This window comes from Rhinolophus ferrumequinum, chromosome 4 (genome assembly GCF_004115265.2).
Source record: "Rhinolophus ferrumequinum isolate MPI-CBG mRhiFer1 chromosome 4, mRhiFer1_v1.p, whole genome shotgun sequence".
NCBI classification, from domain to species: Eukaryota; Metazoa; Chordata; class Mammalia; order Chiroptera; family Rhinolophidae; genus Rhinolophus; species Rhinolophus ferrumequinum.
Window position 1 is genome coordinate 104,550,145 of NC_046287.1, and position 27,041 is coordinate 104,577,185.

Below are 27,041 nucleotides of genomic sequence, written 5' to 3' on the forward strand. Positions count from 1 at the left end.
ATGATTTTCTGGGCGTTAGGGGAAGGAGAGCGGCGTCCTGTCACCTGCTGGAGAGCTTTGAACCAGAATCTGATGTGCTGCTTTGAACCGCGGCATCGCAGACGGGAAGTGGTCCTGCAGAAGCCAGTCCCTTCAGGTGGTGAGTCCACTTTCTCCAGGTGGCCCGTTGTGCCGTCGCAGAGCTTCCGCTGCAAGAAGAGTCTCGCCTTGAGCCCACTGTCCCCTCACTAGGCAGGGCGGGCGGCACTCGGCCGGCCCCGGCGGCCCCCGGAGGTGGGGGCGGCGCCAGCCCAGGGCCGAGGCCCCTCCTCCGCCCGGCCAGCCCCCGGCCCAGCCCTCGGCGCGCGGCTCTGCGTGGCGGACGGGACGGCGTCTCCGGGGACATGCGGTCACTCGTGAGTACACGCCGTGGGCGGCGAGCTCCCCTGCCCCGGCTCGTCCCTGGGCCCCCGCGGCGGGCGCCGCAGGTCGGCCGAGCGGGGCCCGGGCCGCGCGGGGCGTCACAGGCACTCGCAGCCCGCGGCGCAGCAGCCTGGCCGGCACACGCACACTCGCACGCGCACGCCGCACGCGGGCTTGGCGCGGCCCTCGGCGCGGGCGGGCTGCGGGGCGCGCGGGGGCGGCGCGGGGCGCGGGCGCGGGGCGCGCGGGGGCGGCGCGCGGGGGCCCGCGTGGTCGGCGCCCATCCTCCGTTCGGCTCCGCAGGTCTGGGCGCTGGCGGCCGGCGTGCTGCTGGCGCTGGCGCTGGCGCCGGGCCGGGCGGGCGCCCCGAGGACCAGCAGGCGGCCGGCGCGGCCGCGGGGCTGCGCGGACCGGCCCGAGGAGCTCCTGGAGCAGCTGTACGGGCGGCTGGCGGCCGGCGTGCTCGGCGCCTTCCAGCACACGCTGCAGCCCGGCCCGCGCGAGCAGGCGCGCAACGCCAGCTGCCCGGGGGGCCGGCCCGACCGCCGCTTCCGGCCGCCCACCCCGCTGCGCAGTGTGTCGCCCTGGGCCTACAGGTGAGCCGGGCACGAGGGCGCGGGCAGGGGGTTGGGGTTGGGGGCGGGGGCGGGGGCGGGGCGCCTGGGGCGCCGGAGCGAGATGGGGGGGAGGAGGGAGGACGGAAGCGTTCGGGCAGGTGGGAAGGGAGGCGACGGGGTTGGGAGCAGTTCAATTCCACAGCGGCCCATCACCTCCCTTGAGGGAAGCCTGCAGCCCTTTACAGCCATGTGGCACATGACGTCTGGGTGGGACCCACGGGGTGGGACCTTGTGTGTAGGACGGTGGTTCTATAAGATGACAGTGGAGGTATTGCCTACAAATGTCCTATTGCCTAGTGACATCACAGCTGTTCTAATGCTGTAGCTCGACCCATTCCTCACTGTGGTGATGCTGGTGTAAATGGACCCACTTTGCTGTTGGTTGTGTAAAAGTACAGCATGTACAGTTACGTACAGTGCATGGTACTGGATAATAAACAACCACGTTACCTATTTATTACTCACTGGATTATACTTTTTATCACTATTTTAGAATGTACACTTTCTACTTACATAGAAGAGTTTGCTGTAGACCAGTGCGCCGTGTCATGCGTGTCACGCGGGCAGCAGCTTCGGACCTGTCAGACATGTGGTGTTTACCCATCTCTTAATTTAATCTCGTGGTGTTTTGTAGTGACAGGCTGTGCAGGCTGGCAGCCCAGGAGCACCAGGCTGTACCACACAGCCCAGGTATGCAGTGGGCTGTGTGTGCAAGTGCCTCTGTGATGTTCACACGACGGAATCGCCAAAGGACACGCTTCTCAGGACGTGTCCCCCGACATTAAATGACACATGACTGTATTTACCTTCCCGTTATTTCATAGGCAACAGCTGTTTCATGAGCACCTGTTCTCTGCCAAGCACAGAGCCTAGTTCCACAACGGACCACGCCCTTTGTACAGGGTACTGTGGGAATCGGCAGACATTGCTTCAGTGCCTGTGATGGTGCGGGTGCCTGGGACCCCAGAAGCCCTCTGAGCCCTTCAGCTTACAGTGCAAGGGCGGAGTGGAGGGTTAACTGGGAAATCCAGCTTAATACAAGACAGAACACAATTTGACATGAAAGGGTGACCATGTGATAGTTTAAAGTGGCAGGTGGAAGAGGCTTTTGGAGGATCAAAATGGCACTCGAAATGCACTTTGGAGAGTGAGCGTAATTCCAATATTGATAAAGACCTCACCTCAGAAGGAAGGGGTGTTACTGAACTCGGGGTTTGCCGCTTGGAAAGTTCTATTCAAGAACAAGGTCTGACTGGCGTTAGGTAATTTTATTTACCTGCAGCAAACAGAGGATGTGGGATTCACATCCGAAGTTCTGTGTCCTGGAAGGGAGGCTTAGCCATTGCTTATATACACTATTTGGTTCATTACATGTTGATTTCTTCTTTGAACCTGGCTAATGTTACTGGGTTGGGTTCCTGATCAAGCTCATCTGGTTAGAGCTGTGGCTGCAAAATGCTGTGCTATATTTTAACATTTACTGTATGTTTCCCCGAAAATAAGACCTACCGGACCATCAGCTCTAATGCATCTTTTGGAGCAAAAATTAATCTAAGACCCAGTCTTATTTTAATAGAAGACTGGGTCTTATGTAATATAATATAAAACCGGGTGTAATATAATGTAATATAATAAATATATAATACCAGGTATAATATATAAAATATAATATACAATACCAGGTCTAATCTAATATAATACCCAGTCTTATATTAATTTTTGCTCCAAAAGACACATTAGACCTGATGGTCTGGCTAGTTCTTATTTTCAGGGAAACTCAGTAGGAAGATTAGCATTTAGTAAGAACCGCCCATAGCTTGAGACACTTGTCCTATGTAACAGCAGCAGCATGCAGAACGGAGAGGCTCGGGCATTATGGGGCGTGTGCAGTAGCTAGAGAGCCCTCAGCACACACTTAGTCCCCTCCTGTGCTGTACTGCTGAGTGTCACCGCCTCGAGGGGCTCAGTCTAGCTGCATAGGAGGAGCCCTCACACTGCCACAGGTGTCTAAAAGGGTACCAGAGAAAGAGCTAGGATGGGGTGGCCTACAGAGAAGGGGCAACGGTTGGCACAGGGGAGAAGGTGGGAGAAGACTGGCAGCATAGAACCCAGCAGCGTCTGTGGTCGCAGGGCATGCAGAGAGTGCACAGGAAGCAGGAGCGGGACAAGCCTGAAATTGATCCTGCTGGACGTTGTTGATCAGGGAAGCCACATAGCCCCTTTGTGTTTTAGGAAAGTATCCCCAATGTGGGACGGGTTGGAAGGGAGATCCTGGACCAACGCAGTGCAGTGCTTCTAGCAAAAGGCACATAGGGCCTGACCTGAGTGACAGAGGTGAGGCCGCGATCCCTTTGAAAGATTGTATATAGAGGTAGAAGTGACAGTACTTCATGGACGATGATCATACGAATGAATGAGGGAGAGGAGGGGACGTAGAATGTGTGGTGGGTCAAGGCTTCAGGCCACACAGCTGTGGAGCTATGCGGAGAAAACCTAACAGTTTTGTCAAGCCAGTCTGGGTGCCCTGGCCAGTGGGCCTCCCTCCTCCCCGCTACTCTGCAGAGGACCAAGGTCACTGTGGGCCAGCCTCCTCCAGCCCTCCTGCTCGTCATTCATCTGATGCCCATGTCCAAACATGCGTTCTGGTGGCTTCGTGCTCTTGCTTTTCCTTCTTCCCACCATCCCAGGGCCAAAGGTGTAGACTGTTAGTTGGATAATCCTTTCTGCGACCTCATATTATACTTTTGATCAGCTCAGCAGCATTATAGAAACTTGGAAAATCTCTCAGAGCAATAGCTTCGCTTCTCTGGACAGAAGCTGCCCCTTCTGCATTTTTCTATGACCACATCTAACCTCTCCAGGCAAACAGATGGCCACCAGACTAGGCTGAGGGCCTGGGGGCCAAAAGGAGGGAGAGCAAGCCGAGTTTTTTCAAGATCTCCCGTTGGCCGTGTCTCCCTGTTTCTGGCTTGGGTTTTTGGTGGTATTTAAGCACAATGGGGAGATAGAAAAAGGAACAACGTTTTTGGAAGGAAATGAATTCAGAACTGGACCCATTGAGTTTCACGTGCCAAACAGGTACACAGAATTCTATCTAGAATTCTACACATAGTAAGTTAAACCGAGCTGCCCTTGCCTCCTTTCCTGGGGACTGATACCTGGGCCTCCCCAGGAGCGATCCCAGAGCGGCGGGGTGCGGGGTTAGCGGGCACAGCTCGGGCGTTCCAGGCAGGAACAGCACACAGCACTGAGTGGCCCAGTCTGGGCTGCCCCGCCCGCCGGGGAGCCTCTGTGCTGCGTGGGGGCTGCATCTGTGTCAGGCGGCCGACTGTCTCATCTGCGTTGATTGTTATATTATTTTGTGATAATTGATGAAATTGCTCCCTGGGAAGCTTGCCACCTCTGAAGGAAGGGCAGTTTTCTAGGGACAGGCCCCGGGCCAGGATGCAGGTGGCTGGATGCTAAAGCTGGTCCTGCTCTTTGCTGCCAGGAGGCTGCCTCTCTGCCAGGTGGGGTGCCCGGTGGGGAGGTGTCCCCTGGGGGGCCTGAGGCTGGGAATCTAAAGTGTATTTCAAGCAAAAGTCAGAGAACGATGGAAATGGGCTGCAAGTCAGAAATACTGAAAGGCACAGAGGGACCACTCTCGGTGCGTAAGACACGCTTCAAAATACAGATCTAGAGTGGCAGGTGGCTTGTCGTATCTTCAGAGGCAGTGGGGCGCTCGGTAGGTGGTGGTGGGATGGCTGAGTAACCAGGTGGAAGAAATACAATTGGATCTCATTCCTATATGCAAATAAATTCAAGTGTAAAAAATGAAACTGGAAGACAGATACAAACACAGCCGTTTATAATCTTGGAGTGGAAAAGGCCTTAGTAGGTCACAGACCCCCAAAGTCATAAAAGACAAGATTGATCAATTCAGTTACTTCATCATATGCCATTTTTTCTTAGCAAAATTTAAAATAATAGAAACACAAGGGCAAACTGGGAGAAGTACTTGCAGCCTGAGTCACAAAGGGCTCCTTTCCTAAAGAGCTCCTACAAACCAGTGAGAGAAAGACCTCATGGAACGGTGAGCAGAGGCCATGGGCAGTCCCCAGGCAGGACGGCACATGACAAACAGCTGGCACATAAAGAGATGTTGGACTTCAGGGACAATAAGTGAAGAGCTTATTAAAACTACACTGGGAAGCCTTTTTTTTTTTTGGCAAAGATGCAGGGAAAAGCATTCTTGTACAGTAGAGGGCTGTGTATTGGTGCAATTTTATGGAGAGCAGTTGGGCACATCAGCATTTTAAATTGATCCGCTCTCTGACCCAGCAAAGACGTAACTCGGACGCCACACTTGCCATCTTCCCACTGGTGTTCATTGTGGTCATAGCAGGGGATTGAAGCCATTGGAACATCAGCGGGATGCGGCTAGTGCGGTCACGGTGCTCCAGAAGCAGCTGTGAAGGTGCTGAACACAACCCGTCGCCAGCACCAGGGGATGCAGCAAGATGCTTGCTGCAGGCACACTGCCACCACCGCTCAGAGAGGAGGGCTCACGTAGGACGTGTGTGGGTGCTGTTCTAAATCATACATGTGCGCACACACGCACACACACACGCACTGAAGGGCATCTTTGGAACCGGTTATCCCAGTCCCTCTGCAGGGCACCTGGCAAGCTGGGGCAGGAGCAGGAAGCAGACTTACTTCCTACACTTGTATCGTCTGCATTTCCTGCCTTGTGCGGGTGTTACTCCTTTCAAAACCATCTTAGCTTTTAAATTGAGATTAGAAAGGGAATTTCAGCAACCATGAGGTCAAAACGGATGCCAAGGAAACGAAGCTTCAGCAGTTGGCAGTGGCCTGATTTCCCACAAGCACCAAGCAAAGGGCTCGGGCCCTCTTAGGGGATGTAGGGCTGACAGCAGAGGCCATGCTGGCATCTTGGTAGAGGTGTCAGAGCCCCTTGTGACCCCAGAGCTGGGCTGCCAGGCTGTTGGCGGGGAGGGACCTGGCCTGGTGAGCTTGAACTGGGTGGAGACAGAGAGTAAAGGGTGGATTCTGCTTCCATACAAGACCAGTGTGCTGTTAGAAAAGCGACATTCAACTTCCAGGATATAAAAGTATTTTCTCATTTACTTTGTGGCATCTTGTTTGTTTCTCTTGAACTTTACAAACAAAAATGCCAAAAATAAAATCAGTGTCATTGCTTAACAAGCTTTTTGAAGCCACAGTGACACAGTAGGAAATACATCGTGGGAACACTGAGGTTTGTTAGGGTTTAAGGACACATCACTCACTCATGTTGAAACCCCCAAGATAAACACCTTCCAGCACTGTACGTAGTTCCTAATTCTATGTTTCAATTCTGGGGAGTAGTCTAAAGAAAGCTTTCTTCTCATGCACAGCCGTTTATTTTTAGGCTGTTACTTTTCCACATAACTTCCTACAGAGAATTTAAGAGACCACACCCATTTATTCTGCTGTAAACAACTCCACGGATAGCAGTAATAGCAGGGGAATAAAAGAGAAACAGGACAGGAAGAGGAGGGGGGACAAGCTGGGGGCGGTCGAGTGACTTAAAAACCGGCAATGGGAAGTTGCAGAGGCGGTGGGACCCTCAGTGGGCAACTTGTCCCCAAGCAGATGTGCCTGCAGCCAGGTTGTCTCGGCAGGAGGCCACACGGACCTGCCCGGGTGTGGGAGTGCCTGCCAGGGGCAGCAGGAAGCTGATCCCTGCCTGTGGGGGCACTAGGCGCAGACCTTCGGGCAGGTGAGTGGAAGCAGGGCCGCAGCAGCAGCTTCCCGCCACGTGCGGGTCAGGTGAGGTCAGCACTGGCCCAGGCCAGCGGCGCCCAGTCCCGATGCTGGCCTTCACCGTCCCGTAAGTCCCTCTCAGCAGATGTTTAGCTACAGTGCATTTGAGAAGGGTTTTCATCAGGAGTGGTTGAAATAAAAGGCTGTTTTTGCCTAACCCTCCTCTAACACAAGCATTTTGCTTCCCCTGGAGGCGATTGTCACTTCTTCCGTTTACCACGTGGGACAGTTACACCCATCCAGCACCAACCCTGACGCAATTCTCCTAGATGACACCACTGTTCCTCCATCATACTGTTTTAAATTGTAAACGGACTGTAACATTAATTAGAGAAAGTTAGAGAAGTTTGGGGTCGGTGTTACAGAAAGTCATCCCACTGCAGTGATCCCCCTTTTAATATTCCCACTTACCTTTCTTCAAAATGTGCCCCCCCATTCCCCGGGTACTTTCCTGTTTGTGTCTGCGCCCCGGGAACAGAGGTCCCCACGATGGGCCCTGTGGCTCCTCTCCCAGGAAAGGGGCTGCACTCTGCCTCTGCTGTGACCCCAGGAGGCAGCACTGCGCCACCCACCGCCCTGACCGGGCTCGCAGAGACCATCTCTGAAGGTGGGAAGGCCTTTCTTAGCAAGTTTAGGTTTTCCTGGGTCCCAGCTTCCAACCTATGGGTTAATCTAATGACTTAAAAATAAACGAACAAAGCTGCTGTGCCTTCAGGGAGTGTCCATATGGCACAGGTACTGTCTGTCCTGTCTGTGCCATCTCATGATGTGTTACGAAAGACAGGCAGGGTTGTGGACAGGGTCAAGAAGAGAGAGGAGAGACAGCAGCAGTGGCCGCCTGCCTGGCAGGGAAACCCCCAGTTACTGCCTATAATGCGGTGAGTGCAGGACTGTCCATCACAACATGTGGTGGTGGAAAGGACATTCACCATCCAAAGCAGCTTGTTTAAGAAATGTTGGGGCTTTACCCCCAAAAAATGTTTTTATGGGTAAGTGACCTTTAATTGGCCAAAGCACTGCACAGATTGTTTCCCCTCCGCTACTCAGAATACAGCAGTCTCTCCTGCCGCCAGCACTCGCACAGAGCGCAGATAAAAGCACTGTCCCAAGCGTTGCCATGGGAGTAAGGGCCTCTCCTTCGTTCTGAAAGTAGGGACGTTCCTTTTACTTGGAGAGTTAGTTTCTCTGCCTGGGTTTTACTCTCGCATTCTTGTGGTAGCCAGGGATGGTGACATTTCATCCCGCCGTGGCCTCTTTCAAATGTCCTCACCTGAATACAATGCGTGTACTTAATACTGATAAGGTTTGGGGTAAGTCCAGGCATTAACTCTTCTCGTGAGTGCACGACACGGCTAGTTCATCTGGGATCAAGGTAGTCCCCTCTTGTCCCAAGGTCAGGCTCATGGAGGGAGGGTGGCTCTGAGCCCCTGCTGTTTTTTCCTTTGAAGAGACGGTGCCCAGCTACAGCAACTATGGCATTTGCCATGACAAAGGGACATAGCTCTGTGAGGAATTCTGGCTCTCCTCATCGCCCTTCTCTTTCCCTCTAAAGCCCTTCTCTGAATTCTCTTCCAAATGCTTTGCAAGCCGTCATGTCTCTCTCCTCACCCCTGACCTCCCAAGTGACCAGATTTTATGTGGAACCTGTCATTTCCCAGCTGTGGCTTTACCAGCGGGCCTCTGCTAATACCCAGTTTGCACAGCTCGCTGTTCAGCAGCTGATGGAAGACTCTGGACATGCCCCTCCCCCCAGTGCCTCAGTTTACTCCCGAGTGCAGGGATAGGCAGTCAACCTGGGCTCTCCCAGCTCCTGGCAGCTCAGAGTAGGCCTCATTGGCACAAGATCCTGAGAGCTACCCTTGGTGCCAAGTTCAGGATGACAGCAAAGTCACCCTTAGTCCCCACAGGGGCGTAGGGCTGACCCCTCACTCTCCTTGGCCAGCGGAGAGGGCCAAGTGGAGCCCGCGGGGGCCTGACTGCAGGCGGCTGTGCCCGGTCACACTCACCGCTCTCCCAGACAGATTGTCCATGTCCCCTTTGTGGGGCCCAGAGCACCTGGCGGCATGTGCCCAAGGCCGTGGCCCCGTCAGGCCAGGCTGCTGGCACACTGGCCACAGAGGGAAATTGTTTGTGGTCTTCATGTCCCCGGTGAGTCCCTGACCGGCAGCTCCAATCTCGTCCTTCCCTTTTTTTCCGGGGGTCTCATGACCTGTCCCTTCCCACCTGCAGGGCCAGTTCCAAGGGGAGAGGCGGCGGTTAACACCGACCACCTGCCCCTGTGCTACCGGAGAATCGCTGGGGAGCTTTTAAGAGGTGCCAGCACCCTGGCCACCCAGAGCGTGCGTGTGGGTCGGGGAGCAGGCCCCTTGTGTGCCTCAGTGAGGGGCCCGACACCCCGGGGCCATCTCGCCTGCGACACTAGGTGCTTGCTGAGTGAGCAGTGACCTGCAGTAATTAGCCCCCGCGGCCTCAGGGTCCTGGGCTGATAGGATCTTGAAGTCGGGTGTGTTTGGGAAAATGCAGCCCTCCCTTTGGGTCCCACCAGCTGCAGTGTGCGGGGCCACGCACCTCGTAGCGACCACCCCGTCTGGGGTGACTGCAGCTGCCCCTGGTGCCCAGTTTAACCAAGAGGACAGTTGTCGGATAGACGGCTCGCTGAGTGAGAATGGCTGCGATGCAGGGGCAGGAAAGCACATGATGGAGGCCTTGTCTGTGACTCACCCCGCGCCCAGACAGGCGTTTTTCAGGGACCCTCACCTCTCGGGAGGGGTGCCTGCTCCCTCCGCCTCCCAGATGTCCCTTCGCGGTAATTCCATAGCAGCTTCGTGTCTGGTGGGCGAGCCCCGCGTTCTTCACAGTGGCCTTGACTTGTTGGCCTTTTCTCTGCTTACGGGCCTACAGGCCACTTGCCAGGGTCTGAGAGCTACCTCCTGGGGTTTGGTTCCATGTGCTCTGAGTTTATGGATTAGTTTGGGGGACTCTTCAGTGTCTTGGACACTCTGGATTGTAGGTGTCTTTTCTAAGAAGAAAACACTGATTAAAAAAAAAGTGACATCATCAGCCCTGCCCCCAAGCAGCTGGGGAAAGTAGCCTGGGCATCACCTCATCCCCTTCACTTGGCAGAGAACCAGGCCAGGCAATGACTGCCTGGTGTTACCGGTCAGTAACTGAGTGGGACAGGAATTTTAGGTTCAGTTCTCAGTGACTCCATCCTGCCCTTTGACAAAGTCTGTGGGTTGAACTCATCGACCTTCAGAACCATGACTGTCGAGGTGGCTTTGTTCCCACTTACACGTTCAGTGCTCGTGGGTTCCAGTCCAGGTTAGGGGAGGCGTCTCCCCCCCAACCCCATTCTGGGCTTGGGGTCCTGGGGTTGCTGTGGACACAGCCAGCCTCAGCCTCTGCCGTTTCATTTTGGGGATGTTTGAGGGTGAGCCACATCGTGAGTCCGTGAAGTGAGTACAAGGTGGGCACACAGGAGCCACACGTGTGCCCGGGTGTCCTCATTGTTCCCCAAGTGGCACTGCTCCTGGAACACTCAGGATTGTTTCCTACCAAGTTCAGGGCCCAGGGTGGGGCGTGCTCTTTTTCTGTCACTGCTGTCACTCACATTCCTTTCCCCGCTCAGTTTCCATCAGTTCCAGTCATCCCGGGAGGACTGTCCTTTGTTCTTGGATTAAGCCTGGCCAGCTGTCCCTCACTCAAGCCAAGCGCCACACATGGGCCCAGGGACACTTCTGGGATCCCGTTAGAGGGGAAACTTGATGTGTTTCGAGTCCAGCCTGTGCCAAGCTTCCACAGAGCAGCATGCAGAAAATGTGTGGACAAAACAATCATTGCGTGTGAGGAGGCCACAGCCGGGCCGGAATCTGCTCGGTCCCATCACCACGTTTGGTCAGAGAAGGGCCCCTGTTGGAGTTTCTTCATGTTTCATTTTTGTGGCCACTTTCTTTAACCAAAAAGCACCCTAGCCAGTCGCTTTCCCAGAATCTCAAGGCCAGAGACTGGGCTGATGGGCCTTAGCGTGTGTCTGTCCCCTGGCTGTCCTGAAGCTTCAGACCTTCTCTCCTGGTCTCTTCTCCACGCCCCAACCAGTGTCCTTCCACGTGTTGTTTTCTGTGGGAACCGGTGGCACCGTACTGGGTGTCAGGTGTGCTGTGTGCCTCGTGTCCCTGCCCTTGGCAGCACTTTTCTATTTTAAGAGTACTTCCTGGTCATAAAACCACAGTCTGAAAACCACTGAATCTTATGCATTCTTCTTATGTCCCAGATCTCAGGCAGAGGCGGGAGCAGGCAGGTATCTTTTTGTTGTGATGTCTTAGCCCAGAGGTGTCACTGTGATGGTGGAACAAGTGGATATTTTCAGTCAGATGAGCCTCTAACTGGCAGCATCCAGGCACCTGGCTGTGCCTGTAGAGCTAACAGGTGATGGTGGGTGGGTGCCTGCACACCACAGGGGACGAGGGACCCACGTGCATAGATTGGGGGCTTTGGCCCATAGGTCAAACCCATGTGACAGACGAGGAAGCAGAGTCTACAGAGGCTGCACCGGTCTTCCTACCCCCCATTTGTCCTCTAGTTGGGTCTGCACCACAGAACGATTGCATCGCCACTGCTGAGAGCCCTCTGTGGCTTTGCACAGCCTGTGAAGGGAAACGCAGGCCTTCCTCTGGTCTTCAGGCCCCAGTGCGCCGCTCACACGCCTCACCAGCTCGTTACGTTGCACACACATCCCACCAGCTACAGTCACGCCTGGCAGTCTCCCTGCCTCTTTGCCAAGCCCTCCCCACCCCATCTTTGCAGGTTCCGCCCTCCTTGTCCTCTGGCATCACCTCAGACCTCCCTGGCATTTGCCTGGGGCCACCCCACATGCACTGGCAAGTGCCCCTTGGCGCTGGTGTGTTCCAGCCACTGGCTGCGTTTGTGCAGAGTCCGTACCCCTGTCCAGGGCCCACCTCAGGAGCTGCCAGTCTGCTGAGTGAATGGCCCGTGAGACCAGAGGGCATTCGTCACTTCCCTGCATCGGCACTGTTGGTAGTGTGCGTGCATGCGCACACATTTGGTGTGTATCTAAACGACCACAGACCATTAACACACTCGGAAGGCAATATTGCACATCTTCACATACTTAGTCGGGTTCAGATTCCCAACTGTCTCATCAGTGGTTCTTTAAAACTTTACAATTTTTTTTGCTTTGTTTTTTTGTTTTATTATTTAACTCTTTGTTTTGAATTTTCAAACTACCGTAATACCTCGGTTTTCGAACGTCTCCATTGACAAATATTTCGGTTTACGAACGCCATAAATTTTATGGATCTATGGTATCATTAGATAGTAAAATTCATGCTAAATTTGAAGTTTTAGGGGTTGGTTTTAAAGGGCTGGAACAGATTAATCCATTTTGCATTACTTTCTACGGGGAAACCATGCCTCGGTTTTCAAACGTTTCAGAACTCGAACAGACTTATGGAACGGATTAGAAAACCGAGGTACCACTGTAATGAAAAAACTTGTGCATTTAGTACAAGGAATTCCCTGTACCATTTACCCAGATTGTTCAAAGGTGAGCATCATAGCTGAGCAAAATTGTCAAGGTCAGGAAGTGGGCACAGGCCTGTCGCCTGACCTCTGGCCCCTACTGAGTGTCCTGCTGAGGCCCTTTCTGTCAGACACAGCCCCGCACACACAGCCTCTGGGGGCCAGAGCCCTCAGTCACCCTCCGTCTATGGCAGTTCTTCATCTTCCATGACCTTTGGAAGAGACTAGTCAGTTACTTTGTAGGATGTCCTTCGGTTTGGTCTGATGTGGTTTTTAAGCAACCACACAATTTTTCACCCAGATGGAAGTGCCTGGGAGTCTCGATTCCTAACTGCAGCAAGTCAGGCAGCGATGCCCAGTTCTGACCCTCTGCTCAAGGTCCTTTTTATTACTGACGTGTGATTGCCCTGCATCATAGTGGTTTCAGGTGTACAAAGTAATGATGCCATGTTTGTATATATTGTGAAATGGTGACCACAATAAGTCTAGTTAACATCCATCACCTCACCTAGTTACACAATTTCTTTCCTTGTGATGAGAACTTTTAAGGTCTACTCTCAGCAACTTTCAAATGTGCAGTACAGCATTAACTGTAGTCACCATGCTGTACATTACGTCCCCAGGACGCATTTATTTTATAGCTGGAAGTTTGTACCTTCTGACCCCCTTCACCCATTTCACCCCGCCCCCTACCCCCAATCTGTTCTCTGTATCTATGGGCTTGGGTGCATGTGTGTGTGTTTAGATTTCACATACAAGTATATCATACGTTGCTTGTCTTTGTCTGACTTATGTCACTCAGCACAATACTCTCTAGGTCCATTCATGTTGTTGCAGATGGCAAGATTTCATTCTTTTTTGGGGGTAATACTCCATTATATAAATATTACCACCTCTTCTTTGTCCAATCAGTGGACACTTATGTAACTTCCATATCTTGGCTGTGGGAATAGTGCTACAGTAAAGACAGGGGTACATATATATTTTCAAGTTAGTGTTTTGGATTTCTTGGGATAAATACCCAGGAGTAGAATTGCTGGGTCATAAGGTCATTCTGTTTTAAATTTTTTGAGGCACCTCCACACTGCTTTCCATAGTGGCTGCACCAATTTGCAATCCCACCAACAGCGCACAAGGATTCCTTTTCCACATCCTTGCCAACACTTGTTATCTCTTGTCTTCGATAATAGCCATTCTGACAAGAGTGAGGTGGTATCTCATTGTGGTTTTTGCATTTCTCTGATGGTTAGTGACAGTGAGCATCTTTTCATAGGTCTGCTGCCCATCTGTGTGTCCTCTTTGGAGAAATGTCTGTTCAGGTCTTCTGACCATTTTTTAATTACGTTGTATTTTGCTATTGAGTTATGAGCGCTTTATATAGTTTGGATATTAGCCCCTTAACAAGATGTACAATTTGCTAATATTTTATCCCATTGCATAGGTTGTCTTCCTTTTGCTGACATTTTCTCAAGACTCTTTCATGTGTAGGTTCCTCAGCCTCTTTTCCCCCTTGCAGTGAAATGTCTCCTCTGAGTTTCCCATTCTGTATGTTGTTGGACATTTTCCTCAGTACTGCGCCTTCCCCACCCCTGTATTTCCAGTAATCTGGCTGTCACATCCCAGTTTGGTTTTGCACCAGCCTCCCCTCAAACCTCTGCCCTTCCTGCCGCCCCAGGAAGCCACTCCTGCCTCTGGCAGTCTCCACAGTTAGACTTCTCCCTTAAAAGTTGGTTTTTCTGCCTTTTACTTGGTATCTCTCCACACACTCCCCTAAAAGGTCTTATTTAACCACCCTCTACAATATGCTAATAATTTGAAAGTCTCCACCTTCCGCCAGACTGCTCTCTTGGGCCCCAGGCCATCTCCTACCCATGCCTGAAGGATCCACTAAAATTCCATCTGATTGGTCTCTTTAACACCCTTCCTGTCGCCTTCAGGGGTGCACCCAAGTTCCCTGCTATGGATCCAGACCCTCTGTGGTCTGGCCTTCACGGGTGGCACCAGCCCAATCTTGTCATTGTCCTGTGTTGCTCCTGTGGCTTTGTCCTCTGCCCTAAATGCCTGTTCTCCTTTGTCCATTTGGCTGATCTGCCTGGGAGTCACCTTTGCCAGGAAGCCTCCCCTCGCTGCCACAACTGGGTCAGCTCAGCATTTATCCCCACATGGTGAACCCTGGAATAGCAGATGTGTGTTTCATCGGAACCCCACACCTAAAACGTCACTGCCACTCAGATATTTGTGGACTAAATGTGATTGGACATACTAGAAATTCCCTTGCCTTGGAACGTTAAGTTAGGGTCTTCTGTTGACCTTCAGCTATGAAGGACAGGAAACTGTCCCCATTGCGCTGTCTACTGAACTCTTCCTCTAGCAAAGCACTGGGAAGGGCTTACTGGGGCACGAGAAGAACACAGCCCTTCTTTTCCTTCCTGGATAAGACACACAAAACGTGCACTTCCCTCCAAGAGGCAGAAGTGTTATAGCATATGGGGAAAGAGAAGGTGAAATTGGACCAACGAAATTCAACAACTCTTAAATATGGAGGGTCTGCACTGTGTTGCTGCTGGTTTGGGAGGGGGTACGCTGAGCCAAGCTTGGCGCAGCCCAATCGGGATGATGGCTGTGCGATGCTGAGGGAAGCTGGTGATGGGATGCGGGATCGTCCCGGTAAAGACCATGCCGTGGAGCCTCTGAAGGCGAAGTAGGGGAGTTTGGGTTTTTCCTGACAGGAGGCCACAGCATGAGGGGTTTGGCGGGGCGGGGGGGAGGGGAACCTGTGGCTCGGCACAGCCCAGTTGTGGGAACAGGAAGGAGGCTTTGCAGAAGACGCAAGTGGGACAGCTGAGGGTGGACAGCTCTGTTAGTCCTTGCAAGGCTAAAACTCGGTGCTGCAAAAGCCCGGTGGCAGAACCCAGGGGACAGCAGTGGTGAGCAGCTTAGTGTTTTCAGCCACTTGTGTACATGTTGGGATGGGACGGGAATGTGTGGAGTCTGTGAATTTAAGGGAGTTGGTGGCAGACAGTTGGATTTTGCAGATGGCCCCCAGTTAGCCCTCCTGTTGGCACACAGCAGATTTCTCAGCATTCACACCTGACTGCCTGTGGTGTAGTTTAGTGAGGCATGGGGGCTCCGTGCTAAGTGCTATCCTGAGGCCTCCCTGAGCACCCCCTCCACTGCCCCCATCCTTCTGGTCACCCGACCAGAAGTCTTGGAATCACTGCTGACCTCATCCTTCATTTAGACAGGGACCAAGTACTTGGAAATGTCCTTCTTGGCAAGTGGGGCGTGGTCCCCTACTTGAGCCGTGACCCACCCTCTTCATTCCCACCAGCTCCTGCCTCCCTCGCCCCCTCTCCTTCCATGTGCGCCTGATGTTACCCACAGCTCCTCTCATTTTAGCTCTTTCCCACTGTGTACATGGCACACAGTTGGCGTTGAGGAAACGTGTGGTGTGAAGACACCATTTCTAGACTCTTCTAGGTGGCCATCCTGTCGGGGGAGCAGCACACACCCTCAAGTCCTGGGGATAGGACATCTCGTTTTTCTCGTGTCACCGCTCCGCGGGGCTTGCGGGATGGCGGCGCGTGTTGGCTCTGCCACGTGTGTTGCTTGAGTGGTTGGAGAAGGCGGGACTGTGACTCTGAGGTTTTAGGGTCCCCAGGACTCGGCTCCAGGAGTAAGAGAAACATTTGTAAGAGGATTATACACGTTTTAAACAGGCAGGTTAACGGAAATGAAAAGTTGGGAGTCATGGCGATCCCATGAGAAATGAGGACAGTCGCTCCCTGTGTAGGGGGACAGTAGGGAGGAGTTTTAGGTCCCCGTTAATGGCCTCCTTGCTTTGATGGAGGGCAGAGCCTTCCCAAGGTTGCTCTTCTCCGCAGGGAGCCGTTTGGCCCCGTGAGCCCAGACCCCTCGCACGGTGTCCACAGGCTGTTTGGAGTTTACACGTAGTTCTTGGCATCTGACAAACAGGGAGACCTAGAACAGGAGGAAGATGACTAATTTTTCAAATGTCACAGGCTAGTTAGGCCTCCTGTCCCCTGGTGTGGCTTCGGCCCCTTCACAGAGGAGAGTACAGGGACCCTGACAGCAGGGCACACCTCGTGGCCGCCTGGACAAGTGTCTCACTCTGTCAGCGGCCAAGTGGCTGGTGCGTGCACGGTCTGGCACCCAGGCCACCTAGCCGCATGCAGTCGCCTGTCCTGGGGCCCGGTGTGGGCAGCGCCCTGGCAAGCATGGCCTGCGGGTGTAGCCTCGGCACAGAGGGGCGTCTCATCACATTGCCGGGCGTGGTCACCTGCGGGGGCACAGCGGAGGGTGTGACTTTGCCGTGTACATGAACGCAGATCGAAAAGCATTGGAGGGAACGGCCCGGGGACGGCTGCGCAGTCCTGCCATGTGCAGTGTCGGACTCGCCTGCAGATCGGGCCGTCCTACCTGGTGGGTGCCCGCCCCCGGCCGCCCTCCCGCTGACGCCCTCTCCCCGCAGGGTCTCCTACGACCCCGCCCGCTTCCCGCGCCTGCTGCCGGAGGCCTACTGCCTGTGCCGCGGCTGCCTGACCGGGCCGCGCGGCGAGGAGGACCTGCGCCTGCGCAGTGCGCCCGTGCTGCTGCCCACCGTGGTGCTGCGCCGCACGCCGGGCTGCGCGGGCGGCCGCGCCGTCTATGCCGAGGAGTACGTGGCCGTCCCCGTGGGCTGCACCTGCGTGCCCGCGCCCGGCAGCGACGACCCCGACGTCAAGGAGCGGCCTCGGGACCCGCAGCGGGACCCCGCCCGCGCCCCCGGCTCCTCCTAGCGGAAGCCGGCGCACGGGGACAGGCCCACTGCGTTGTGCGCGAGGGACACGCTGCTGGGATGCGCAGGTCACAGCCTCCACACCTGAGGAGGTGATAGACGGATGCTTTTTAAGTCATTTAAGAGAATGTATACCTACTTGTTTCCAATCGGGACAGAAGCTATTTTTATCAGCAATTTTGAGCTATTCCATTAAAATTTTGTAACATTTTGTAAACATTCAGTCTTCACTTCGTTTGCTAGGATTTTAGCACACTTGTAGTCCTCAGATAAAGTCTTTCAGCTGGCGCTGCTGTCTGGGACCCTGAAGCCAGCCAGTCCCCAACTGCTGGCACAACTCGAGGCCCAGGGCTAAACTTGCCCCAGCCTGTCCCAGTCTCCACCAGCTGCTCCCGGCGTAAAAGGAAGCGCAGGAAGCACCCCACACAGATCCCAGGAATCTCGTTTGGTTTTCACGAGTATGTCAATGCCACAGATTTATACAATTTTTTCTTCACTTGAAAGTCAGTGGGGCCAATTTGTGAATGAGACCACGTGTGACGTGGGTTGTGTGTCGTGTTTGCTAGACCTAGGAAGAACCCAAGTCAGGGCTCGTTTTAAGTACTTGGGAAATCGCCACGAGGAGAAAGGGGGCCAACTTTGTCTGTATTGCAATGTGAGCTGAATCCTGACTCTTTTGGCCCAAGTCTGTTCCTGAACACGGTGATTTGTAAAAGTGAGTTGTTTTTAAATCATTAAAACGACTGTGAAGGTCTGCTGCTTTTGTGCATCCCTGGGCTCAGCTCTGATGAGCCGACTGAGTGTTAGGGGAAGTGTGTGTTGATTAAGGTCTTCACATTATCGTAATTTCATGGTGGAAGTTTAAGATTTGCTTTGGTCTTAGATCCACTAGTCACATAAAGTGAATTGGCTCTTTGCTCCTGTGACACCAAACCAAGCTTGAGAAGTGCCCTTTACATCCTTCACCCCAAGCTTCAGCTGCCACAGACATGATGCAGCTTTGGCCTCCCACTTTACTGTCCCTTAATGTGACCTGGAAAGAGGGTACTAACTGTTGACAGAAGTTGTGCATGAAACACACTGCTGAGCAAATCCGGATTGCCCAAATAGATAAACTAACATTGAAGGTGATAGCTGTGGATAGTTGTGTACAGTTTGGGAAAGTTGGCCAAACTGTTCAAGCTCTTTAAAAAAAGAGGTATACCTAGCAGGTATATCTGGAATACATTCTCACCCAGAAACAGAGTCAGAGCGACTTTCTGTTGGCAGTTTAGATCAGCAACAACAAATCTGTAAATTACAAAGAAAAACTGTCCTTCACACTGGTGATTTGGTGGTGGCTTCAATTACCACTATTGTGTAACATTTCCTAGCCACTCCTCAAATATACATAGTGCAAACATCAGGAGAGCACACTGTTTGCATGGAGAAAAATGTCGCTTTTATTAAATGTATTATTAGTTTAAACTTAGTTTGTTTAAAAGGTAGCACATTCCCAATGGAAGAAACCGGCCTGAACTCTTAAGACGTACCACTATTTGTGTTTTTTCTCTGAATGGCGCCCTCACCCACTTAATCACTTCTGTTGAGCACTTGCCCTCAGCCAGCTCTGACCACACGTCGCATTCGGCTGGAAATGGGACCTGCAATGGCTGTCAGCTGGCTGTGCTGCCCCCGGCGCATAGATTGCTGCTCCTCTGGCACCGTGACGCCCACACACCCACAAGCACCTGGCACAGCTCCAGCACTGTCCCAGTGATCCATGAGCTACGGTGACAATAAATAGCAAGCTGTTCATCCTCCATGGTCTGTTTATTGCTCCCGCAGTTTGTCACTTCCAAGTGCCTGCATTTCTTGCTGTAAAAGGTAAATTTAAAATGAAGTCCCTAAGCAGCAGCGACTGGATGCAATATGCTGAACGCAGAGGGCAGTGACCCAGTAAGGGGAGATAATGAATGTGTCAATGAATAATGAGTTTATTGGACAGAATTTTGTTCTCGTTAAAATTAGAGGTTGGTTTTGAGATGGAGGGGTTGTGTTCTATCAGACTAATAGGGAAATTTACAGCCAGAGAAATCACACCAGCCAAAGTTCACACACACATTACCAGGCTCATGTCACTGATGCAGGCAGGCAGGCGCTGTTTCCAGGCTTTGCAGAGTAGCAGCTCACTATTTAAATTTGTACCTTCTTCCTTCTCACAAAGGGCCATGGGGCCTGTTCCTTCAAGTAATTCTGTCTTGAGGGTTTCATGGCAACCCTCGGAATGCTGGGACTGTGGTTATTGCAGAACTTTTTCCAACAAACCGACAGTATTTTTATTGTATGCTTGTTTTGGAAAACCAGAATCATTTGGGAGTAGTCGTCCAAAGACATTGGCACATGCCAGCCATTCCACGTTCGGGAGAAGTGGCCCACACTTCTGGTTGCATTGCATCTCTTCTATCACAGCAAAGGGAAAGGGGTCGGTTTCAGAAACTGGTCCCTGCTCTGACTGAGGAGGATGCGGTGGAGCCAGGACGGGGCCATCCGAAACGGGGCTCAGGAGTCACCAGGCATTTCGTTTGCTCTTGTCCAACGCCCCGGCACACAGCTGAGTGTCACTTCCCAGAAACCTTGGAGTTGCTGGCCAAACTGCAGTTACGGCCCTCTGCGTGCGTGCTCACACACACACACCTGGTCTATGCTTACAAAGGTGTCTGTCACACAACAATACCTTGGGTTTTATGGTCCTGTGTGAGGGGTGCGACAAGGTCACCTGCAGAGAACTTTGGCACGCAGGCAGCCCCACGTGAGGGCATGGCCCAGCCTCCTCGGTCCCCAAGCTGGTGGCCCTGTGCACTGTGTCTGCCGTGGGCGAGACAGGCAGGGAGTGACCAGGACCAAGTCCCCCCAGCCTGTCCTCACTGCCGGAGGCTGCTGGGCACAGAGCAGAGTGGAGACAGATATGGGCAGCTTGGAACCAGAGTCACGGAAGAGTGTCCAAAGCAGTGAAACACATATTGACTGCTTATTAAACAAAATGTAATTTCAGTTTTATGTGTCAGGCTTTGCCCTTCCTCTCCCACCCCCTGAGAAATAAGGTTTCTCTCCTCATCTAAATGCTAGGTCTACAGAACGACTAAAATCTCTTATTCCTAGGCTACTGCTCGCCCACAATTCCTAAGTTACATTTCTACACGATTTGTTAGGAAAATGTGTTACTGCGTTAGGCAAATTTTAGAAACTGCTTCATAAGGAAATGATATGCTAGGGATTATTTTTAAAGAGCACTTATACTTGACACTATCCCACAGCATGACAACCGAGGTCTGAGAGAGAACAGGACTAGCCCCACATAGGCCGCATACAGGCCCAGCACACGCGCCTTGGGATATGCTGGGTTTTGCTGCGGTGAAAACAATCCCCCAGTCTCTGATTTTCAACCTCATGTCACAGAAAACTGCAAAAATACCAGAGGTCTGTTTATCCTTCACCCCGTCTCCCCCAGCAGTGCCACCTCACATAACTACCACGTCACAACAGATGGGCGCGGGCACCGTCCAAGGCTGCACACAGTCCACCAGCTGTCCACGCACACGAGTGTGCAGGGCTGTCACGCGTAGACTTGTGTCACCACTGCACCGAGAGTCCCAGCGGTCCCAGCACCACCAAGTCCCCCCAGCCTGTCCCAGCCTCTGCCGCCCACTGACCTGTCCTCCGCCTGACAATGCTCTTCTGTAAATGGAAACGCAGTCTGGGCCCCGCCATCCACCCACATGCGGGTACCAGAAGCAGGTCCCTGGGTTGCTGAGGTGGAGGGGGGATGTTTCGAACAGTACTGGGGTCCAGCATACGCCCCACGTCCTTCTGCTTTGGCGTTGGGTTTGCATAAGGTGGTTACATGTTTTCAGGTGAGTCAGAGCCTTTGCTGTGACTGAGGTGAGAGTGGAGGCCACCTGGCTACATCTTTGTCCTACCTTCAAGGAAAAGTCCCCCAGGCTCTGGGACACCAGTGCCCCAGGCGAGTCGTGTGTCCCCGAGGGGTGCTGGGTCCTCCGGGAGGGTGGCGGGCAGCCAGAAGGAGTCCACTGGGGACAGAAGGCCCAAGGCAGAGGCCGAGGTCTCTCCAATCCAGGTGCTGGCCGAGCCACCAAGCTGTCCACACTTCTGTCACCAACGCTAAGTGAGGACAGCAGCCTGATGGGTCTGAGATTTCTTCCAACTACATCCGACAGATTCAAGCTGAACAAAGCCTGAGGTCTGAGGCGGTCGGGGAAGCCCGGGGAGGCCCCTGCCCTCACCTTGTGAGCTGCTGTGCGCGGAGGTCTCGGCGCTATGACGCGGCATCCTTTCCGACACTCAGACATCATGACCCAGCCCAGAGTCATAGTTCGCATAACAGCGGAACTCATTGGCCAGCACCCGGCGGTGTGTCGGGAGGAAGCTGCAGGGCGTCACTCCCAGGAGCCTGGCTGCCTCCTCCTCCATGACAGCACCTGAGGACACACCAGATGGGCTGAAATGGGCAGCCTGCTGGGGCGCCAGGCAGTGATCCCGCACTCAGCAAACACAGGAGTTGATCTCTGGTCCCCTTTATTCTCTGCCACACACTTGCAGAGTACCCTTTTTATTTAATAATTTTTCCTACATCTGAAGAGCTGATGCTTGTAGAGCTTTCGAAACACATTTTATTCCACAAAGCAACATGACGACAGCAAAAGTAATTACCAAAAACTGCTCTTTTCCAACTTAGATCAAGAACCCTTTCCAGTAATGTGAGGTCTTGCAAACCCATGGGCACATTCACCCCCGCCCTTGGCTGACCAATCCCAGGTCCCTCAGCCCATCCCCAGCTACTGCTGTGGACGTGGCCCTGGACACCACGCACGGGCGGGAAGCCCACACTGACCCAGACACGTTCCCTGCCACTCCCCGTGTGCACAGCCCAGCGCATTTGCTTCCAGCCTCGTCCGGAGGGCATCTTCCCTCCCCCCACTTCCAGCTCCACACGCTGTGCCATCCCGTCTGCCCACAGTCCCTTGTCTAAAGCATAGTGCTTTAGACGAACTGGATCCTGTCCCTTTGGGGCAGGGCACTTTAAGAGAAAATCCGAACTCCGCGCAGCACCTGGGTCCCCGGGGCCCCGAGGTCACCGCCGCACGCTGCTCGTGCAGAGCAGCCGGGGAAGCTGAAGCACAGCCCGCTGTTCTGATTCCTTCATCACTTACCAGGATTAGGAATTCATTTCTTCCATGTGTTTTGTTGCACATTTTAACCTAACCCCTAACACCAAGTGTATGCTGCACGAGGTCATCAGGTACCGGCTGAGAAGCTGGGCTCAGCCATCCAAGAACAACCGTAAATGAAGACGATTAGAGTCGGGTCACACAATTCTACAACGGAGGGACGGCCCCACTGCTCAGCCTGGGGACCAGGGGACAGCACCGAAGGCCCTGACACCAGGCTGCCCAGACCAGAGGACAAGTCACCGTTTTAGTTCTCAGGTCAAATTTCAGCACATCCTTCTTAAGCAGCCGCTACCTGAGTGTCCCCAGGAAGGACACTTGTGCTTTAACAAGCCTACTCTCTTGCTGAGCTGACCCTTGGCTGTCACCGACTCCACAAGCCCCACCAAGTGCAGAGGCTGTCACGGCCACCGTGACAGAATCTCACGGTGCTCATGGCCCATGTGTGTGTCAGCGGGCAGTGTCGTCAGTCCCCGTTTGCAGCGAGGGAACTGGGCAGAGAGTTGGGAACCCCGAAGGCCACAGTGAGCGGGAGGCTCAGGGTGTGAGGCCGAAGGTCTCCCACAGCTCCTGGCACCGAGCTTACGAGCCGCACTCACCTGTGCACAGCAGAATCTTGCCCCGAGTCAGGTACCGGATGGTCTCGGCCGTTTTCTTGAGACAGTCCGCAGAGAGGTAGGGGGGATCTGCTATCACGACGTCAAAGCTGTGCGCAGCGACGTCCCCAGGTAAGTCCAGGGGGCGGCTGTAATCGTAGAAGATGAAGTCCTCCCCATACACGGCGAATCTCCGGTCAAACTCAAACAAGCAGACGGAAACGAGCTCGCTGCGCAGCTCCCTCAGCTTCTGGTAAACGCTGGGGGTGCTCACGCACGCCACCCTGAGGAGAGTGCGAGAAGCACAGGGAGGGGCGTCGGCGCACGGCTCCCGGCGCGGGCCTTCCTGCAGGGGGCGCGCGGGACGTTTCCGAGAAAACTTCATGCCCTCACTTAAGGAATCTGGTATTTAGAATCTGCACCTCGTAATTTTAAGGTATGAAAGGGATAAACGTGCTTTTCACAACAAAAACAATGTAAACATTAGAGACACATTACCTATTATTTTCACATTCCTTTAACATTTCAAACACTTCTAGTCAAACTAAACACTTTGAAGTTATTTTGTAATATTCATCATCTTGAAAGAACCCCAAATAACTGCCTCAGTAACTCCAGCTTTCCAAAAAGATACATTAAAACTAGGTCCCAGTGCAGATAAGCTGCGATGACTTCCTGCTTTCTGCGCAAGGAAACAGCGGCAGCTGCAGGTTCTGAGTGGGTGGCCGGGCTACAGCTGTTCCAATAGCTCACTCGTAAAACCGGCTGCAAAAAAGCTACAAGGAGCTACAATATAGAATTAGCTGACTGTGGCCCACCTGTCACGGGGTACTGTGGCGCCGCCCGCCCCAGGACACTCCTGGAACAGAAGAGGACGTCAGGTGCACTGTCTCGGTCACCCCACCGGACAGTGCGGAAGGACACTGACTTTTCTCAATCCTCCGTAACTTTTAGGTGTTTATCATGCATATATGTTACCGTCCAAAAGAATACTTCCTTTAAAAATTAAACTCAGATTTAACCCTGTGAGACGCATTTGTCACCAGCTACAGCGTCACAAGTCCGGGCTAGGTGCCCAGGCTGTGGGACAGCCCAAACACACCGGAAGCGCATCACCAGGCCAGGCCCCGGCTCCTAGCTTGTGGGAAACCTGACGTGCCAGTGTGGGGTGGCAGGGGCCACCTAGCCTGGGGGCAGGGAGACATGCGGCTACTTGTTCCCTGTGCTGCAATGTCACAAGTTACAAACCCAGAAGTGCCAATATAAACATGTTATGTAGAAATATAGGTGTAAATACCAAAGAATATTGAAAGGGAGCTGACAAAACGCGGAGGAGGACAAGGGGAACATAAGCAATGGGTAGTTTTTTGAACAAGCCTTTTAGGACCATGACTTTAAAATAATACGTATGTAACATCTAAACAAGTTAACAAAAAAGAAAACCTACATTGTTAAAACTTCAGAAAGGTCAAACGTTAGGATTTTTTCCTTTAACACAAACTCGAGGGGCAGTGAAGAAAGCAGTAGCCTAGCAAACCTCAGAGGACAGAGATGAGACGCCCCACACTGAACAGATTCTGAGGTGTCTATCGCTGCCTGGGAGCCCTCTGCCCCCTCGTGATCACAGACCGCCATCCACAGTGTTTGCAGATGACAGCCCAGACTGCTTAGCCACCATTTCGGCTAGGAAGGACATTGAAAGCATTACTGTAGATTAAGACAAAAGAGGAACGGAGTTTCCAGCTCACCTGCCACCTTCCCCAGCAGCCGCAATAGCTTCCTTGGCAAGTCGCAGAGCTGTCTCCTGGCTGTACCAAAACTGGCTCAATTGCTGTGACAAGGGATGAGTTGAAATCATTTTAGAATTGGCATAAATATTGTTTTGAATCTGTGTATTTAAATTTTTTTTTTTTACTGTATATTGTTTAATTACCTTAAATTAATAGCAGGCCCTATTAGGTTGGTGCAAAAGTAATTGCGGTTTAAAAGGTTAAAAAAATGCGAAAACCGCGATTACTTTTGCACCAACCTAATAATTAATGGCGTGTATGCACGGATCACCAAGGGCTGCTAACACCACCAAAGGAGACGACAGCTTTTCCGGATGAAGAGTGTATTCCCCTTTGTAGGAGTCCTGCCAAAAAAACTGAACCTGAATCTGATTAAGCTCCAGATTGAACCACCAACTAATAGGTTTACAAGCGCAGAGGCTGTGAGCAGGTGTTAGCCCATACCCAGGATGCCCCTCAGGTGGCCTCCTGTCTGCACCTGACCAAGGCTTCCTGAATTACTGTTTTCCCCTCAGGAGTAACATGTTTGGTTTTCATCTTGCTCCTTCTATGCATGCTGGCTGACGATTTCTTTTTAAATTTCTAGTTACCCTTAATTATCCACTCACATTTATACATTAAGGATGACTTGAATAGAAAAAGTGCATTCCTCGGCAACGCATTAGGCCCACTTCTCCCTTGGATGGCAGCACCGAGGCAAGTCGTGTGCTGACAGCTCAGAAATGCAGGTTTTAAATGTTTACAAAAGACCATATGATTTTTCAATACATGCAAGAAGAAAGCATTTGATAAAATTCAACACCCCTCCATAATTTAAAACAAACTCTTAGCAAATTAGGAATAGTAGGGAACTTCTTTAAACTGATCACAGGCATCTAAAGGAATGACAGCCGGGCCGGCCCAGTGGCTCAGGCGGTTGGAGCTCCATGCTCCTAACTCCGAAGGCTGCCGGTTCGATTCCCACATGGGCCAGTGGGCTCTCAAACACAAGGTTGCCAGCTCGATTCCTGGACTCCCACAAGGGATAGTGGGCAGCGCCCCCTGCAACTAAGATTGAACACAGCACCTTGAGCTGAGCTGCCGCTGAGCTCCCAGATGGCTCAGTTGGTTGGAGCACGTCCTCTCAACCACAAGGTTGCGGGTTTGACTCCCTCCAAGGGATGGTGGGCTGCGCCCCCAGCAACTAGCAACGGCAATGGCAACTGGACCTGGAGCTGAGGTGCCCCCTCCACAACTAAGACTGAAAGGGCAACAACTTGACTTGGAAAAAAGGCCTGGAATTACACACTGTTCCCCAATTGTGTTCCCCTTCCCCAATAAAATCTTGAAAAAAAAGAAAATAAAAAAAAAAATAAAAGAATGACAGCCAATATCATAGTAACTTAATCTTTTCCCCCATGAGGTTAGGAACAATGCAAGAATGTCTGCTTTCAACGTCTTATTTAACACTTTACTGCAAGACCTAGCCACTGCATTAGAACAAGAAAATCATTAAGAAAAAAAGTGAAACTGTTCGTATTTGCATGTTATGATTGTTTCCCTAGACAATACCAAGGAAAAAATATTTCTGAAGACCGATGTTAATTTGATATATGTACATATGAAGTCACGTCTCTGTCTGTACCTATGTCTGCATGTCTGTCTAACCATTCTCAGCTATAGGAAAGATGCATGCTGATACCATCTCTCTGCTTAGAGTAAAGCCTGGGGACGTAGTATGGAGGGGCTTCTGCTTCACGAGATTTGGGCGGAGGCCCTTTTCTGATGGCTAGCGAGCTGCCCTCCTCCCTCACTGGGCGTGCCACACTGTCAGGGCACAGGACAGGTTTTGGCTCTACTCATGTTTTAAAAAATAAAAATCTTACTCTGTATGTATTACATTAATTCGAAAAGACATATGCATGTTGCAGCATTATTTACAATAGCCAAGATATGGAAGCAACCTACATGTCCGGTGATAGACAATTGGATAAATTGTATACAACGGAAAATTACTCGGCCATAAAAAATGAATATCTTTCCATTTGTGACAACATGGATAGAACTAGAGGGTATTTGTTGAGTGGAGTCAGAAAGATAAGTGCCATATGATGTCACTTATATGTGGAATCTAAAAAATGAACAAACAAAACAGGAGCAGACTCATACATACACAGAACATTTTGATGGGAGGAGGTTGGGGGGCAGGGTGAAAAAAGGGGAAAGAATTAAGAAATACAAATTCACAAGAGCATTTGAGATCTTGCTTCCCAGCATATGTCATCAGT

At 52.3% G+C, this 27,041-nt stretch overlaps 2 protein-coding genes across 8 annotated transcripts in view; one reads left to right on the forward strand and one right to left on the reverse strand.

Moving 5' to 3' along the window:
* Window positions 1-18,962, forward strand: IL17D (interleukin 17D). Its single transcript, XM_033104052.1, has 3 exons — window positions 1-139; window positions 401-998; window positions 16,855-18,962. Exons 1-3 carry the CDS (start codon window positions 1-3, stop codon window positions 17,159-17,161), a joined length of 1,044 nt encoding a protein of 347 aa, XP_032959943.1. The 3' UTR covers window positions 17,162-18,962.
* Window positions 18,579-27,041, reverse strand: part of EEF1AKMT1 (EEF1A lysine methyltransferase 1) — a 23,038-nt gene continuing 14,575 nt past the window's right edge. For 6 of the 7 annotated variants that reach the window (XM_033104663.1, XM_033104664.1, XM_033104668.1 and 3 more), the window contains exons 3-5: window positions 24,733-24,815; window positions 22,988-23,268; window positions 18,579-21,638 (exon numbers count right to left, since the gene is read on the reverse strand). In XM_033104663.1, the coding sequence (XP_032960554.1) occupies window positions 21,502-21,638; window positions 22,988-23,268; window positions 24,733-24,815 (501 nt within the window). In that variant the 3' untranslated portion in view covers window positions 18,579-21,501. The remainder of the gene's footprint in view (window positions 21,639-22,987; window positions 23,269-24,732; window positions 24,816-27,041) is intronic. The other variant, XR_004422866.1, reaches the window with a different exon arrangement.